Below are 15,891 nucleotides of genomic sequence, written 5' to 3'. Positions count from 1 at the left end.
ATATCTTCAAATATTTTACACACGACAAAAATAAACAAATACGTATTTTAAAAAAAATTTTAGAGATGAATTTAGTTTAATTTTTTACAAGCATAATTAAAAATAAAATACTTTTATTCTTAAAATTTAGTAATTTTATGATAAATAGATTTTTTGTGATTTTTACCAATAACCAAAAATACTTTTAAAAAAATTATAAAAATCGAATTTTTATTTGGTTCTTTTTATGTAGTTTTTAAATAGTTATCTAAATATTCTTACAAAATTTTGGATTAAATGCGTAAGTGATTTTCCAAATATAAAATTCATTTGTTATTTATAAAAAAATTATTTTTTATTATTTTTATAACATTTTATAATATTTTAAAAATATTTTTATCGTTACTAGAAGTGAATATTATTTTATCAGCATTTCAACAAATCGAAATGTGATTTTGGTAGTTCACCGTTTTATTATAAGGGAGCCATTATATAAAGATGTCAAAAACATCTTTTTTTTAAAGGTGTTTTTTAAAAATTAAAATTTAACACATATAATCAATTAAATTATATTATTTTATTAAAATTAGACTGGACAAATCGATTTAGCAAAAAATTAATAAATTAAATTTTAAACCGGTATAAATTAATATTTTTATAAAAAATTACTACAATATCCCTATTATAAACACAACTAAAATATTCCTATTTTATATATATATATATATATATATATATATATATATATATTTTGAAAACTTTAAATTCTAACCCTATAACGATAGAGAAGAAAAGGGTTAGAATTTAGAATTTTTAAAATTAATATATATAATAAGAGTATTTTAGTCATTTTATATAATAGGGGTATTGTAGTCATTTTTATAAAAAATGATATTAATTTAGACAAATTTAAAATTTGATTCACTATTTTTCAGTCAAATTAATTTGTCTGACATAATTTTGACAAAAATAACATAATTTAAATGATTATATGTGTTAAATTTTAATTATTAAAAAATATCTTTAAAAAAAGACATTTTCTGCGTCTTTATGGAAGTATCCTTATTATAATACTATTTTTGCCATAATTAGAAATATGGATTGTTACATTAAATCCTCTATTGCTTCTCGCAGTCTTCCAGTGTGATCGATCTAATGACTCATATAAAGTCATGCTGTCTCCCGTATGACTTTGTAAACAGTTTTAATGTAAATATAATATATGATAAAATTTAATGGTGTTATCAACAAAGGATTGTTTGTTGTTGTATTGTTACAACGAAACTACGGTTTAGTTTATATATAAATACTTATTAAATCAATATATAAACTTATATTTATTATGCGCGTGTTTTACACATTAATCTCTCTGTAGATTTTACTTCATGGGAAAGACTCGAGCGCCAAGGATATAGATGGAATCGTTTTGCCAACCTTGGTATATTTATCTCGCGAGAAGAGGCCCCATGTTGCACATAACTTCAAAGCTGGAGCCATGAATTCACTGGTACTATCAAGATTTGAGCTTCACTCTATCAACTATATATATATATATATATATATATATATATATATAGGAACGGACATAAAGGGGCGAGTAGACTTGGTCCTCCCAACTTTTTTTAATAGTAATAAGTTATTAGGTATAATTTGATTTTTTTTTAAAAATATTTAGTATTTAATTTAATATAAATAAAAGTTTAGTTTAATTTAAATATTAATAATTTTTAATATCTAAAAAATAAGTAACAATATTAAAAAAATCTGAAAAAGAGATTATTACTAATATTTTTTAATTAAATAAAAATTTTTAAATCTCATAAAGTGATTTTTTTTTTCTTGTGGGCGTTTTTTTATTCGTTTGGTATTAATTCTCTCTGTTTCAACTGCTACAATTAAGAGATCTTTTCTAACTATGAATATTGTGAAAAATAACTTAGAAACAAAATAAAAGATGAATTTCTTGCTAATTGTCTTTTAATTATATTGAAAAAAAATTGTTGAAAATTTTGACACAAATTCTATTATCGGTGAATTTTATGATACGAAGAATCGACCACTTCGTTAGTAAAAAGTATACACATATTTTTTTACTTTAAAATATATTCTCTATCCGTATATTTTATAATACATCTTATATTATATAATTTTTTTACATAATTTTTAATATTATATGTGTTATTGACCCCATAATATCATTTCTGGATCCGTCTATATATGTATATGCACTAAGTAAATCTAAATAATTTAATATTGTCCATCTAACTAGTAGAAATTATTGGTATTTTTTGGTTTGCAGAGGGAGATTAAGCTATTTTAAAAGTGAAGGTGGAAGCATAGAGAGCCAGTAAAATAGTTGTACAATGTGTATAATGGAGATTTAGGGATGTCCGATTCAGTATTAGAGATATAACCATTAGTGTTATCTTTTCCCATCAGCTTAAGCTTTTGGGATGAGTGGTTTCATGACATGGTATCAGAGCTTTAAATCCGAAAGGTCAAGAGTTTGATCTTTGGTGAACTCCAACTTAAGCTTTTGGGATAAAAATAAATAACCCATTGTACACATTGTACAAATATTCCATTAGCTCTCTCGCGCAGGACTCAAAGTGAAAACATTGGTAAAATAAGAATACAAGAGTTTAATCACTCTTAAACTAAAATAATAAAATTTAAATATTATAAAAATTACAAATTTAATGGTAATTCATCATTTTACAATTTTCCTCATTTAGAGGATTTTTTTTTTCTGTTTATGAATCTGATAGTCAATAATTTTGTGATGATCATATAGTAGTACTACTGAAATTTGAATTATTAGATTATCTTGATGCATTAGCAATATTGGAGAAAATGATGGTCATTGACCTTAATTGCTAAATGTAGATAAGGGTGTCATCAATTATTAGCAATGGAAAAATCATTCTTAATGTAGATTGTGACATGTACTCGAACAATGCACAATCTCTAAAGGAAGCACTTTGCTTTCTCATTGATGAAGAAAAAGGCCATGAAATCGCTTTTGTGCAAACGCCACAGGGCTTTGAGAATCTTACAAAGAATGATATCTATGGCGGTGCTCTAAGAGTTATTTATGAGGTAAATATTTAATTATTAGTTGATGTTCATAAAATCAAAGTTTTAAAAAAATTTACAAATTTGAATTACTTTATGTTAGATATTCCCTCCTTCTACTTGTCTTTTTGGTAAAATTTTTCTACTAATTATATCGTATTTGAGAGTTTTAAGTTAGTAATTATTCTTTCAAATTCCAATTTATATTGTTAAAAAGTGCTTTCAATATTCATACCATAAAATCATTCATCAGTAGCTACATTCAAATGTTGATCATAAATGTGAACCTAATTTTGTTTATTATAATATCTTTTATTTTCTATTCACGTGTTTGCCCACATTTCTTGTCCCTTTTTTATAATTAAACTAAATTCAGAATCGTAATCAAATTAGATTTCATTTATAATCAGACATGTGTAGCATTGCTTATTTTGTGATATTCACATGGCACTATACTCACTCTTATTTTCTATACCAAACTTTACAAAATTAATATAATTGGAGGGTAAACTATATTTTTTATTCTTAATATTTGTAATTTTTTTAAAAATATTTTAATATTTATTTTTTAAATATTTTTATTTATTTATTTTTATTTTTAATGTTTTTAATTTATGTTATAATTATTTTTAAATAATTTTAATTTTGTCTCTAATATTTTAAATGAAGTTAACATCTATAAATAATTTTAACATAAATAAAAATATTAAAAATAAAATTAAACGTTAATTTTTTTTTAAAAAATCACATATATTTAAGGAAAGAACACACTTTACCTGTAATTAACACATTATAGATTTTTGAGTGCTTTGTGATGGGGTTTGAAACCGTGTAGTGGGAATTCCCTGGGATGGATGGTTTTGGTGGACCTATGTACATTGGATCTGGTTGCTTTCATAAGAGGGATACACTATGTGGAAGAAAGTTTAATGATCAAGAAAGCTTGAAGCATTGGAATGGTGAAGATATAAACAATGACCAATCAATAACAAAAACAAGCTTGCATCTATTGGAAGAAAAGTCAAAGGCTCTTTTAAGTTGCACTTATGAGAATAACACACTATGGGGAAAAGAGGTTTTCTTCTTTCTCACATCTTTTCAATTTTGATAGTAATCTTTTTTTTTTCTTTTTAGTACTCTAAAAATTAGGGACAATATTGAATACTTAATTAAAATATTAAGGATGCAAACAACATTTTATTTTGACATGTTGATCTGTTTATGAATCATTTAGATAATTTCAACTATAAAAGTATTACATCATAAAATTGTTTTAAGATGTTAGGATAAGAACAGAAGCAAAAGAAAATTATGGGAAAAATTGCAATCACCCTTCAACATTATTATAGAAGACAATAGTTTAACCTAAATTTGGTTATTTAAAACTAAACTTTTTTTCGAAGGGCACATGTGAATAAATGATTGTAGTACTAGTAATAGTAATAATAAAAACAAGAGTAAATTACATTAACATCATCCGTAATTAAATGATATTACACATGTTATATTTTGATTTTTCATATCTATAAGAATAAATATTTTTTTCGATTTTTGACTATTTATTGAAAAGTTAAATTAAAGTGTCTCTTCATAATTTAAAAATCTTTAATTAATTTTCAATTATTTAAGTAATGATCTAAACAGTTTTGGTAAACAATAATCTGCTGATGTGTTATGCTGCTTAGACTAATGATAGAAGTCGTTTAGACCAATAATTTAAATAGGTGTAGACCGATTAAAATTTTTGAATTTTAGAGAATACTTTGTCTTTTGAAAAAATAGTAAGACACCAAAAAAGACATTTACTTTATCTATAATAATCAAACTTATATTTATGAAAGAAGATAATTCCATATTTTATAAACTATAGATATACCAAGTTTCACATATGGCAAAACACATACGTGTATTCTCTCTATACATATAAGAGTATGAGGTCATGTATAGAATAAAAAGTTAAATTAGTCTCTGAAAAATTATTTATTTTTAAAATTAATCTCTGAATTCTTTTTAATTAAATTTGTTTTTTAAATATTTTAAATTAGTTATTTTAATATTTTTATCACTTCTCTTATTTAATGACGTCAAAATTTGTTAATGTGTCACGTAAAATGACACCCCACAAGACACACTTAGTAGTTCTAATTGGTAGCTAACATGATAAGTTTATGAAATTAGATAAAATCAACTTTAAATTGAGGAATTCCAATACCTCAAATTGGGAGTGGATCCTCTCCAGTGAAGAAAAAACTGGATGGTGTCAATTGTGATCTCTCACCCTTCATTATTCTCTCTCTTATATTTAATTTTGGCCTCACTTATAAAGTTAATGGTGAAAGATCACACTGCATTTCCTCAAGTGTTGAAAAAACTGGAGAGAATCCATTTCCTCTCAAATTCTCTCCTCAAATAGGTTTTGATTTGATCTGATTTATTTCATAAATTTATCATGCTAATAGTCAATTAAAACTCATATGTATGTATTGAGTATCACTTAACGTGCCACATTAATAAATTTTGGCGCCGTCAATGAAAAAAATGAAAGAAAGACTAACACCACTAGTTTAAAATTTTTAAAAGATAAATTTAATTAAAAAAATTATTTAAAAATTAATTTCAAAAACGAGTGATCTTTTACGAACGAATTTGAGCATTTATTCTGCATAATATTGCTTAATATAGTTGTATAGTAGTTAAAATAATTTATGTTATGATGATATATGATTGGATAGATGGGACTACTATATGGTTGTGCAGTGGAGGATGTTATAACTGGTTTAGCTATACAATGTAGAGGGTGGAAATCAGTGTACTATAATCCAAAAAGGAAAGCTTTCTTAGGAGTATCTCCAACCACATTGCCAGAAGCATTAGTTCAACATAAGAGATGGTCTGAAGGAGGATTCCAAATTCTGCTCTCTAAGTATAGTGCTGCATGGTGTGCTTATGGATTAATCAGCCCAGGACTTCAAATCACATATTGTTTTTACAATCTTTGGGTCCTTAATTGCTTGCCAACTCTTTATTACTCAATTTTCCCTTCACTTTGTCTCCTCAAAGGGATTTCCTTGTTTCCACAGGTACCAATCATCATCATGTTTTAATATATAAATATGATCACAGGTTAAAATTGAAGGGTAAAAATATATAAAGGTTAACATTTATGTTTCATTGACATTCTACTATTAAAGTTCAATTTAACTATGATCTCAATTTAAGAATTTGATCCATCCATCCATCCATATTCACTCTTTTTCCCAATGTTCATCCTTGGGACTATCTTCTTTATTTATTTTTAAATAATACCCAAAAATAGTTTCTAAGAAATTTAGTCGGACATTTTAAGTTTTAACAAATTTGAACCACTAAATCAATCCTCCAGGTTTTATTTAGATTGTTTGTTTATATAAAAGAAATAATACGAAAATTTTAAAAATAGTTAGTCTAATAAATAATGAAAGAGATTGATTTGTCCAATTTTTTGCCCAAATTTAATACAAGGATTGATCTGTCTAATAAAATCAAAGGTTAAAAATTGATTTGGTGATTAAATTTTGTTGAGAATTAATTTGTCAGACTAAAAAATCCTTGCAAATTGATCTAGGATATTACAATATATTCTTTTTTGTTCAAATTTCAAGCAAAGATGTACTTCCTAACTAAATGTGTTTTGTTTTCATGGATCATCAGATGTCAAGTCCATGGTTCATACCATATGCATATGTCACACTTGGTGAAAATACTCAATGCTTGTTGGAATTTTTGTGGTCAGAAGGCACAATAAAAGGTTATTGGAATGACCTAAGGATGTGGCTTTACAAGAGAACAAGCTCATACTTATTTGCCTTGATTGACACCATCTTCAAGTCTCTAGGGTTTTCAAGTTTAGACTTTGTGATCTCAGCTAAGGTAGCTGAAGAAAATGTTTCTCAAAGATATAAGAAGGAGATAATGGAGTTTGGAAACTCTTCCCCAATGCTCACTCTTCTTGCAACACTAGCATTGTTCAATTTGTTTTGTCTTGTTGGTGCCTTATTCAAAGGTGGTCTTGGAATGTTGATGGTGTTGCCATTGCAAGTTCTACTAAGTGTGGTGTTGGTTCTCATCAATTTGCCTTTGTATGAAGGCCTCTTTCTAAGGAAGGACAAGGGAAGATTTCCAACCTCTGTTGTGTTTAAATCAATGGCAGTGGCTCTAAGTGCTTGTGTTCTATCAAATGTGAATGTCTTCACTATAATTTAGAAGACTATTATGTTTTTTACTAAGTAAATATTTTATTGTTCTGTTTTTGAGACATTGACTAGAGAGATATGGAAATAGGAAAAAATTGAATTATGATTTCTTTGTCATTTGAATGTCATGAAAAAAAAAAAAAATCAGATATACAAGACTTTGGTTCTAGTGCTATTTATTCAAGTGTTGAACAAATTACTCCCATTTAAATCCCTTTTGCAAGTTTAGTTTCATGAGTTTCAGTGTATACATGTCACTTTTGTTTTTATGTTTTTTTTTTCTTTGGAACATATTAATATATTATTAGGCTATTGGCAAACTCGGAGAATAGATAATTTATGAAATCCGAGGTTTTATTTGAAATGTTAACTGGAAAGTCATAAATTTAAGACTGGTACTATTTTACTCGAACTATTTAAAGTAATGAATTGTGTTTTGAAATGGCTTGTTAAAAAGAGATCTATGATTTAGCCAAAACAACGTACTGTAACAACAAATTAGCTCTTAATATAGTAGCCAACCCAATACTCCATGAAAGAATTAAAATATAGAAATGGATTGTTACAGTAAAAGGGAGAGAGCTCAATCTGGATTAGTAAAGTTGCATTGCTACCACCAATTTCAATACACATTTTAACTGAAATTCTTGCTCCTTATTCGCTCAATCATGTTTAGCCAAGCTCAGGCTTCTAGATTTTCACTAACCAAGCTTGAGGGAGATAGATATTTATTATCATCAAAATTTATTGCTGCGGTGATTATAGTAGCTATATAATTTTAGTAAATTTTTTTTAAATTAAAGTAACAATGTTTTATTATTTAATGTTTTTTAACTTAAAATTAAAATAAAAAATATTATTAAAATATAATTTTATTTTTATAATATTTTTTAAATGTTATTAAAACGGTTTAACAACTATAACTATTATAATGAATTAATGATAAAATCATAAACATTATAGACTCTACCATTTATGTAACTAAGTGTAAATCTGTAATAAGCTAATTATATATAGCTTGTGGCACAAGCTATCTCCTTTGAAAGTCATCATTTTATTTAGTCATATACTAGAAATTCTCACTCTGACGGAGTCACGGTCTTAATTCTCACTGCTAATTAAAGAGAAACTTTAACGAAAAGATTAGAGAAAAGTAATGATGATAGTTGACTTACAATAGTAGAAATTAGAAAATGATTTTACTCGGTCACTTTTTCTTAAATCTTTTTTGGTATATTAATATAATTTAATAAAGTAGTAATTTAGAAAATAATAATAATAATGTGACTTTTTTTTATTTTGAAAAAATAATTATTTGTACCAATCATTTATAACTTAAATGATATAATCTTCTCATACTAGTCGCGAATTTGCGAGTTTGAGTTTTGCATCGCCACCATCTTTTCACAACACCTCCAACAACACTGGTTGGTTTGATGCTTGAATGCAGGTATGTAAAGATTATAAAAAGAGTAGTAGAGATGATGTGTTGATGATTAAAGTGTTGGTAAATAAAAAATATAAAAATGAGAGATTCGAGGAAAAAGAAATAACGATGAAATTGAAGTTGAAGATAAAGGATGAGATAATTTAAAAATTTTATTAAAAAATTAATAAAAATTTAGAATTTAAGTATTTTTGTTGTACAAAATTTATTTTTAATGAGTATAATATTAATTTTCTTCTTTATAAATACTTTTATCTTCATAAAGTTTATGGGTACAAATTCTTATTATTTTTTCTTTTTTTACTCCGTTTCACTATTTCTTTTAATTATTTCAATAGCAAAGTTACGGAATTTTCCCAAATTAAACTCTCTCTTATTCTCTGATTTGATTCATAATAAAGCCAAATTCAAATAATGGAACGGTTGTCAGTGATGCATGTCTCTTCCACTTCCACTCTCTATATATAACGTGAAAAATTCAAGCTTTTTCCCTAAGGAAGACAAAAGAAAATGCTGTAAGGTGGGAACGTGTTGATTGGAAAAAGTGGGACAAAAAAGGAAAAGCAATAACAAACGAAAGAAAAAAATCCATACCTCTATGAAAGGGAAGAACAGGAAGAAAAGAAGAAAAGCTTTGAATTGGAGCATGGAGAAAGAAGAAGTAGGTGCAAAATGGGTAACACACTATTCAAGTGATCACCAAATACTGTTGGTTGGGGACGGTGATTTCTCCTTCTCTCTTTCACTCGCACGATCCTTCGGTTCTGCTTCCAACATTGTAGCTTCTTCTCTTGATTCCTATGGTCTCTCTCTCATTTTCACTATGATTCTTTATTACTCTCTTGATTCTCGTGTTGTTTAATGTAAAAGTTTCGAACTTTGGGTCTTTGATGGATACTTATGTATATATGATTGAATGTTCCTTTCCCCCTTTCGCGGGAAAAATTAGGGTGGATATATATATATATATATTGTTGTTCTCCTTGTTTTTGTGTTTAAAATATTAGTCTCCTTGTTTTTGTGTTTAAAAGATTAGAATGAACTATTAAGCAAGTGTAGAAGTTCGAATCCACCTTTTTGTATGCAGCAACCCATTAGGCAGTAGTCAACCTTAAATGGAGATGAGGTTCATATCCATAAGGATTAGTTCTTGGCTGATCGGATTGGAAGATACATGGACAAAAAAAAACATTATTCTCTTAGCTTATTATTCTGTGGCTTGTGTTGTGTAACTTTTAACAATGATGAATCACTTTCTAGATATTTGTTTATACCTTTTAACCAGGTTATGGTTCTCCACAACTAGTGAAATTGCTTGTAAACTAGTGAATTTATATTTATGTGTTTTTCTTTTTTTAATTTTTTATTTACTTTCCCTTCCCGTTTCACAGGACATTGTATGGTATTGGTAGCTAGTGTTTGCTCATGTTATGTTTGTTTTTTCAGGTTGGTGCTTATTTTGGTCCTTGAGGAGTCAAAATAGTCCCCATAAATAACTATTAAGGGAAATGTTTTAAAATGAGTTATGTTATTTGTAATCACTTGGCACACTCTTCTACCATTGGATTAGGTGTGTGACCTATTTGATTTGGTTCCCATATGAGGATATATGTATATGAGACATAGCAAGCACACACAACGTTCACAATATCACTCTTTCAAGTGTTATATGGCTAGAGTAAAGATGGGATGGTGGAAAAGGGATGAGTGAGATAAGGGATAACTTATAAGCTTACATTGTTCTAATGCAAATGCTTCTTTTATTCCCCCTTTATCATTTTCACTTCAGTCAAGCATACCCTTAATTAGTGTAATTCTTTTGTTACTTTGATTCTTTGAAAAAATGATTCTGCCTGACTTTTGGCGTTGATTGATGCTGTCCACATCATTCATGAAGATGATGTTACCAAGAACTACAAGCAAGCGAAATCGAATTTAGACGAACTAAAACAGCTAGGAGCGTGCTTGTATTACGGAGTGGATGCAACCAAGATGAAGTATCTTCTGGAATTGAAGATGCGCAGGTTTGATCGCATTATATTCAACTTTCCTCATGCAGGTTTCCATGGAAAGGAAGACAACTTGACAGTGATTAAGTAAGTTTTCCAGTGACCAGTCATATATTTGGATTCCTCGTTATTGTTCATGGATAATAGTAGTATCAAGTATAACTAAGTTATGTCTTTTCTTATTCAGTATGTGTTTCTTAAATATACAAAGTTAAGAACATGAATTAACCTTCTCAATATGCACATATTTGGTTTTTATAGAATTGTTATTGACTTGTAATTGTTCGTTCATCATGAGTATTTCTATTTTCGCATTAAGTTGTTGTCTACTAGTAGTAGTATTCTACTATGTTTCTTTTTTACTTTTTGGTTTATATTGAATTTCATTTTCCACTATTTATCCTACTAAACTTTACAGGAAGCATAAAGATCTTGTGCTTGGTTTCTTCAAGAATGCAAGTTGCATGCTTAGTGCTAATGGTGAAATTCATGTGAATCATAAGACTAGTCCTCCTTTCAGCAACTGGGAGATTGAGAAGCTTGGTGAACAAAGCTTATTGACATTGATCGAGCTTGCCGACTTCAGGAAAGAAGATTACCCTGGTTATAACAACAAGCGAGGCGATAGTGGTAGATGCGATGAACCCTTTCCACTCGGAATGTGCAGCACTTACAAGTTTATTAGAGCTACAATGAGGAAGTGCGAGAGGAAAAGGAAAAGGGGTTCAGGAGAGCAAATATGTCGCCCATATCTAGAAATACAAGATGCTAGGCAGCAATTACCAACTACTTCAGTTGATCTCAATTGTTATTCTCAATCAAGTGAGGTTTCGAAATTCCCGCGAATTGTGTCATCAGACTCATCACTCTATGGTTTGTCAAATGAACATGCTTCAATCAGATGTGGCTACCTGAACAATGTCGATGCAACACACCATAGAGCTGCTCATTGTGCTGCCTACTATTATGGTCAGGGTATGAGACAGAGCTCTCAGAGATTGTTGCAGCCTTTGCAACCAATGAAGCCATTGAATCCTTTCCAACTTTGGCCAACATCAACTAATGTTAGATATTCTCAAACATATTATGTTAGAACAATGGATATCACTCGACTGCCACTTGTTGCTAGAAATGAAGGCTACCAGGTATGTATTTGTTTGACTTCTTTCAGCATAAAAAACGGTTTATAAATTATAAACAAAGAGATATATTATTTGGGGAATGCATTTAGTGAACCAATTCAAACTTGGTATATGGTGTACTATCATAAATCTAACTAAGATATATAGTTACAAGATTATCTTGGTGCATTGTCCTATGATTTATACATTATTATTTATATATCTAAAAATGGACATCCTATCTGTTAGAGATATATACCATTCATGTGGCTTAAGCTTTTGAGAAAAATGATTTCATGACATTATATAGTGAAAGAAAAACACATATTCTTAGGTGGTGGCAAATGTTCCAAAATGTCTACTTTTAGACGTCCAAATAATGTTTCTCACAATGCAACTATGTCCTTAAAATATGCTTTTTCCCTAATCATCTCTCAGGTCTATAGTGGCAGTTCAAATTATATGGGAGAAGCAGTTGGTGGAACAGTTCAAAGGTATCACTATGAAAGAGTAGAGAGACCTCAATTCCAGAGTTATCTCTCTGAGTTGCATTGGGAAGTTGTCAATGGTGGCAACTATGTTCATAGTGACATTCCCAGGATGGGTGTGATAGAAGAGAGGAATATGATGTTTATTAGGTCCTGATGAATGATGATGTTGTTAATCATCCCTTTTTTTATTTGACTTATTAATCTATCAACATCTATCATACCTTGTTAAATATGTTGATATTTTTCATATCAAGCTCTCGTTTGATCAAAGCTGTGTATATAAGAAATTTATCCTTTATATCAAATGTCCAACTTTTGTAGGGGCCTTCTAGTGTTTATTTATTTATTTTATATGTTTAAGAGTAAACAACCATTTTGACATTTGAAAGATTTTGATTTTGACAAAATGAATCTCTAAATATCAACTTCCATTTGACAAAATGAACTAATCGTTTAACTCACCACTTTAGAGGATAAAGTGTGATTTTTCATCCTTTATTTTATAGGTGGGATTAAGAGAAAATATGAGAGAGAAATTATTCAATAGTGAGAGATCACACTTTCCACTCTAAAATAAAAATTCAAAATTTAGAGGATCTAAATTCTAATCGAATTATACTTGTGAGAAGGTTGCATTTCTTTTTTTTTTTTTTTGGCTGGCTAATGTGGCCTTGTATTAGTGCGTGTGCATTATGCTTTGTTTTGATGTTTTGATCTGATTTTTCAATAAGAAAAGAGAAGTCACATTTCAGGGAAATCAAATCAAAGAATTAAATGAATAATAATATGCCTAAATATAATTTGCATTTACTTTTCGTGGGAAGTGTTAGATAAATATGTAATAGTATATTATCATATACAACATAAATGGTCATATAAACATCTAATTTGTATGTAGCAAAAGGTTAAATAAACATCTAATAGTATATTATCATGTGTGAAACATAAATTACTCTTTATTCCATTACTTCATTGGTCATTTAGAAAAAAATTTGATTGGATGACATTGACAAGAAAATATCAGTTCATTAAAATCAATCTCTGATAATAATTTTGATCAATTTAAGTAAAACTTCAGTGTTACGGGATATAGGTTTCATATAATTCAATTAACCCAATTCAATTGTGAGATGAAATATAAGTAGTCCCAAAGAGAATCATTCTATGGATCAAACTAATGTTAGCACTTAGCGGTCAAAGAAATACTGTAGACGCACAAAAAATTCTAATTTTAAGACATTTCTCTTTTTTTTGGGGTCTTGGAATTTTAAGACATTTTTCAAGTTGCTTGCTCGTGAACAAAAAAAAAGGTTGCTTGCTAAAATGCTTTTTGTAAACTATTGTGAACAAAATTTCTGTAAAATATAAGATTTTTAGAAGAAATATATGTTGTCAAGATGGCTAAGTGGTCTAAGGTACTAGACTCAAATTTTAGTCCTCCTGAGAGTACGTGGATTCAAATTCTATTTCTAACATTTGGAAAAATAATTTTTCATAAAAATTATTTGTTTTAATTTTAGTCTTAAACAAATATTATATGATTCAATGATTTAAGGATATGTTCGTTTTAAGTTAAAATCACTTCTAAAATAAAAAGACATATATAATTTAAAATATTCATTACTCTATTTCATATATATTTTTTCAAGCTATAAGAAGTAAATCTTAATTATATAAGAGATTATTTGTTATGAAAAGTTAAATAACTTTTTTAAATTATAATATATTGTCAAGACGGCTAAGTGATCTAAGGCACTAGACTTAAGTTTTGATCTTCGTGAGAGGGTATGGTTCAAATCCCACGCTAACATTTAGAAAAATAATTTTTTGTAAAATTATTTGTTTTGATTTCAATCTTAAACAAATATTATTTTTAAGAGTTTGTTTGTTTCAAGTTAAAATCACTTCTAAAATAAAAAGGTATATATAATTCAAGATATTCATTATTCTATCTTATATGTATTTTTTTAAACTATAAAAAGTAAATCTCACTTATACAAGAGATTGTTTGTTATCAAAGTTAACTAAATTTCCAAATCATAACATATTATCAAGATGGCCGAGTGGTCTAAGGTGCCAGACTCAAGTTTTGGTCTTCGTAAGAGGATAATTTTTCATAAAATTATTTGTTTTGATTTCAATCTTAAACAAATATTATTTTTAAGAGTGTGTTTGTTTCAAGTTAAAATTACTTCTAAAATAAAAAGGTATATATAATTCAAGATATTCATTATTCTATCTTATATGTATTTTTTTAACTATAAGAAGTAAATCTCACTTATACAAGAGATTGTTTGTTATCAAAGTTAACTAAATTTTCCAAATCATAACATATTGTCAGGATGGCCGAGTGGTCTAAGGCGCCTATTTGTTTTGATTTCAATCTTAAATGGGTATTATTTTTAAGAATTTATTTGTTTCAACTTAAAATCACTTCTAAAATAAAAGACATATAATTCAAGATATTCATTATTCTATCTTATATATATTTTCCAAATTATAAGAAGTAAATCTCACCTATACAAGAGATTGCTTATTATAAAATTTAACTAACTTTTGCAAATTATAATATATTGTTAGGATGGCCGAGTGGTCTAAGGCGCTAGACTCAAGTTCTGGTCTTTGTGAGAGGGTGTGGGTTCAAATCCCACTTCTGACATTTGGAAAAATAATAACTCGTAAAATTATTTGTTTTGGTTTTAAGTTAAAATCACTTCTAAAATAAAAAGACATACATAATTCAAGATATTCATTATTCTATCTCATATACATTTTTCAAGCTATAAGAAGTAAATCTCACTTATACAAAAGATTGCTTATTATCAAATTTAACTAACTTTTCCAAACTATAATATATTGTTAGGAAGGTACCAAAGGGTGTGGGTTCAAATCCCACTTCTCACATTTGGAAACATAAATTTTCGTAAAATTATTTGTTTTGATTTCAATCTTAAACAAGTATTATTTTTAAGAGTTTGTTTGTTTCAAGTTAAAGTCACTTCTAAAATAAAAAGGCATATATAATTCAAGATATTCATTATTCTATTTTATATGTATTTTTTTAAGTAGGTAAACATGTTCTAATAAAGACGTTGGAGAGGCTATTCTGATTTATTCTCTCTCTTGCTTCTGACTTTCGGACACACTTATTAGAGAAATTCATAGTTTCTCTCTTAATTTTGGTGGAAACAAAAAAGTTTAGAGAAAAAAATGTCTTGGATCAATTGGGATATTATAACTCGACCGAAATTAGAAGGGGTTAGGTTTCAAATATTTGGGTGCTTATAACCTAGCTCTTCTAGCCAAATAGTGTTAAAAAATTGCTACTCAGCCACAATTCCTACCATCTGAAGTTCTAAAAGGTAAATATTTTTGGGATTGATAAAGTATTTTGGAGGGTCGCAAGGTTATTGAGAAGAGGATGCTGTGGCTGTTAAAAATAAACTTGATGGTTAGAATTTAAGAATAAATAGAAACCACGGTTTGAATAAATTGTCTATATTTAATTTTAATTTAAACCATTTGTTTATTAGGATG

The 15,891-nt window shown here is 27.9% G+C and overlaps 2 protein-coding genes and 1 non-coding gene across 3 annotated transcripts; all 3 read left to right on the top strand.

The window, feature by feature from the left end:
• Positions 1 to 1,354: 1,354 nt before the first annotated feature.
• On the top strand, positions 1,355 to 7,461 carry LOC112720911 (cellulose synthase-like protein E1; the record flags this gene model as incomplete). Its single annotated transcript, XM_025772004.2, is given in 5 exon segments — positions 1,355 to 1,486; positions 2,866 to 3,078; positions 3,890 to 4,129; positions 5,787 to 6,134; positions 6,745 to 7,461. Coding segments are annotated over 5 exon segments (1,485 nt in total), but the record flags the coding sequence as incomplete, so codon positions are not given.
• Positions 7,462 to 9,338: 1,877 nt separating this feature from the next.
• LOC112720123 (uncharacterized) lies at positions 9,339 to 12,674 on the top strand (the record flags this gene model as incomplete). The annotated part of the gene is given in 4 exon segments (XM_025770947.3): positions 9,339 to 9,536; positions 10,631 to 10,829; positions 11,161 to 11,887; positions 12,302 to 12,674. Coding segments are annotated over 4 exon segments (1,290 nt in total). The 3' UTR covers positions 12,509 to 12,674.
• A 2,255-nt stretch (positions 12,675 to 14,929) lies between these two features.
• Positions 14,930 to 15,013, top strand: TRNAL-CAA (transfer RNA leucine (anticodon CAA)). The gene has a single exon. It is a non-coding gene; the product is annotated as a tRNA-Leu (tRNA).
• The last annotated feature ends 878 nt before the right edge of the window (positions 15,014 to 15,891 follow it).

Source organism: Arachis hypogaea, chromosome 11 (genome assembly GCF_003086295.3).
Source record: "Arachis hypogaea cultivar Tifrunner chromosome 11, arahy.Tifrunner.gnm2.J5K5, whole genome shotgun sequence".
NCBI classification, from domain to species: Eukaryota; Viridiplantae; Streptophyta; class Magnoliopsida; order Fabales; family Fabaceae; genus Arachis; species Arachis hypogaea.
Note: the sequence above shows the minus strand (reverse complement) of the source record. Positions and strands in the feature narration are given on the sequence as shown.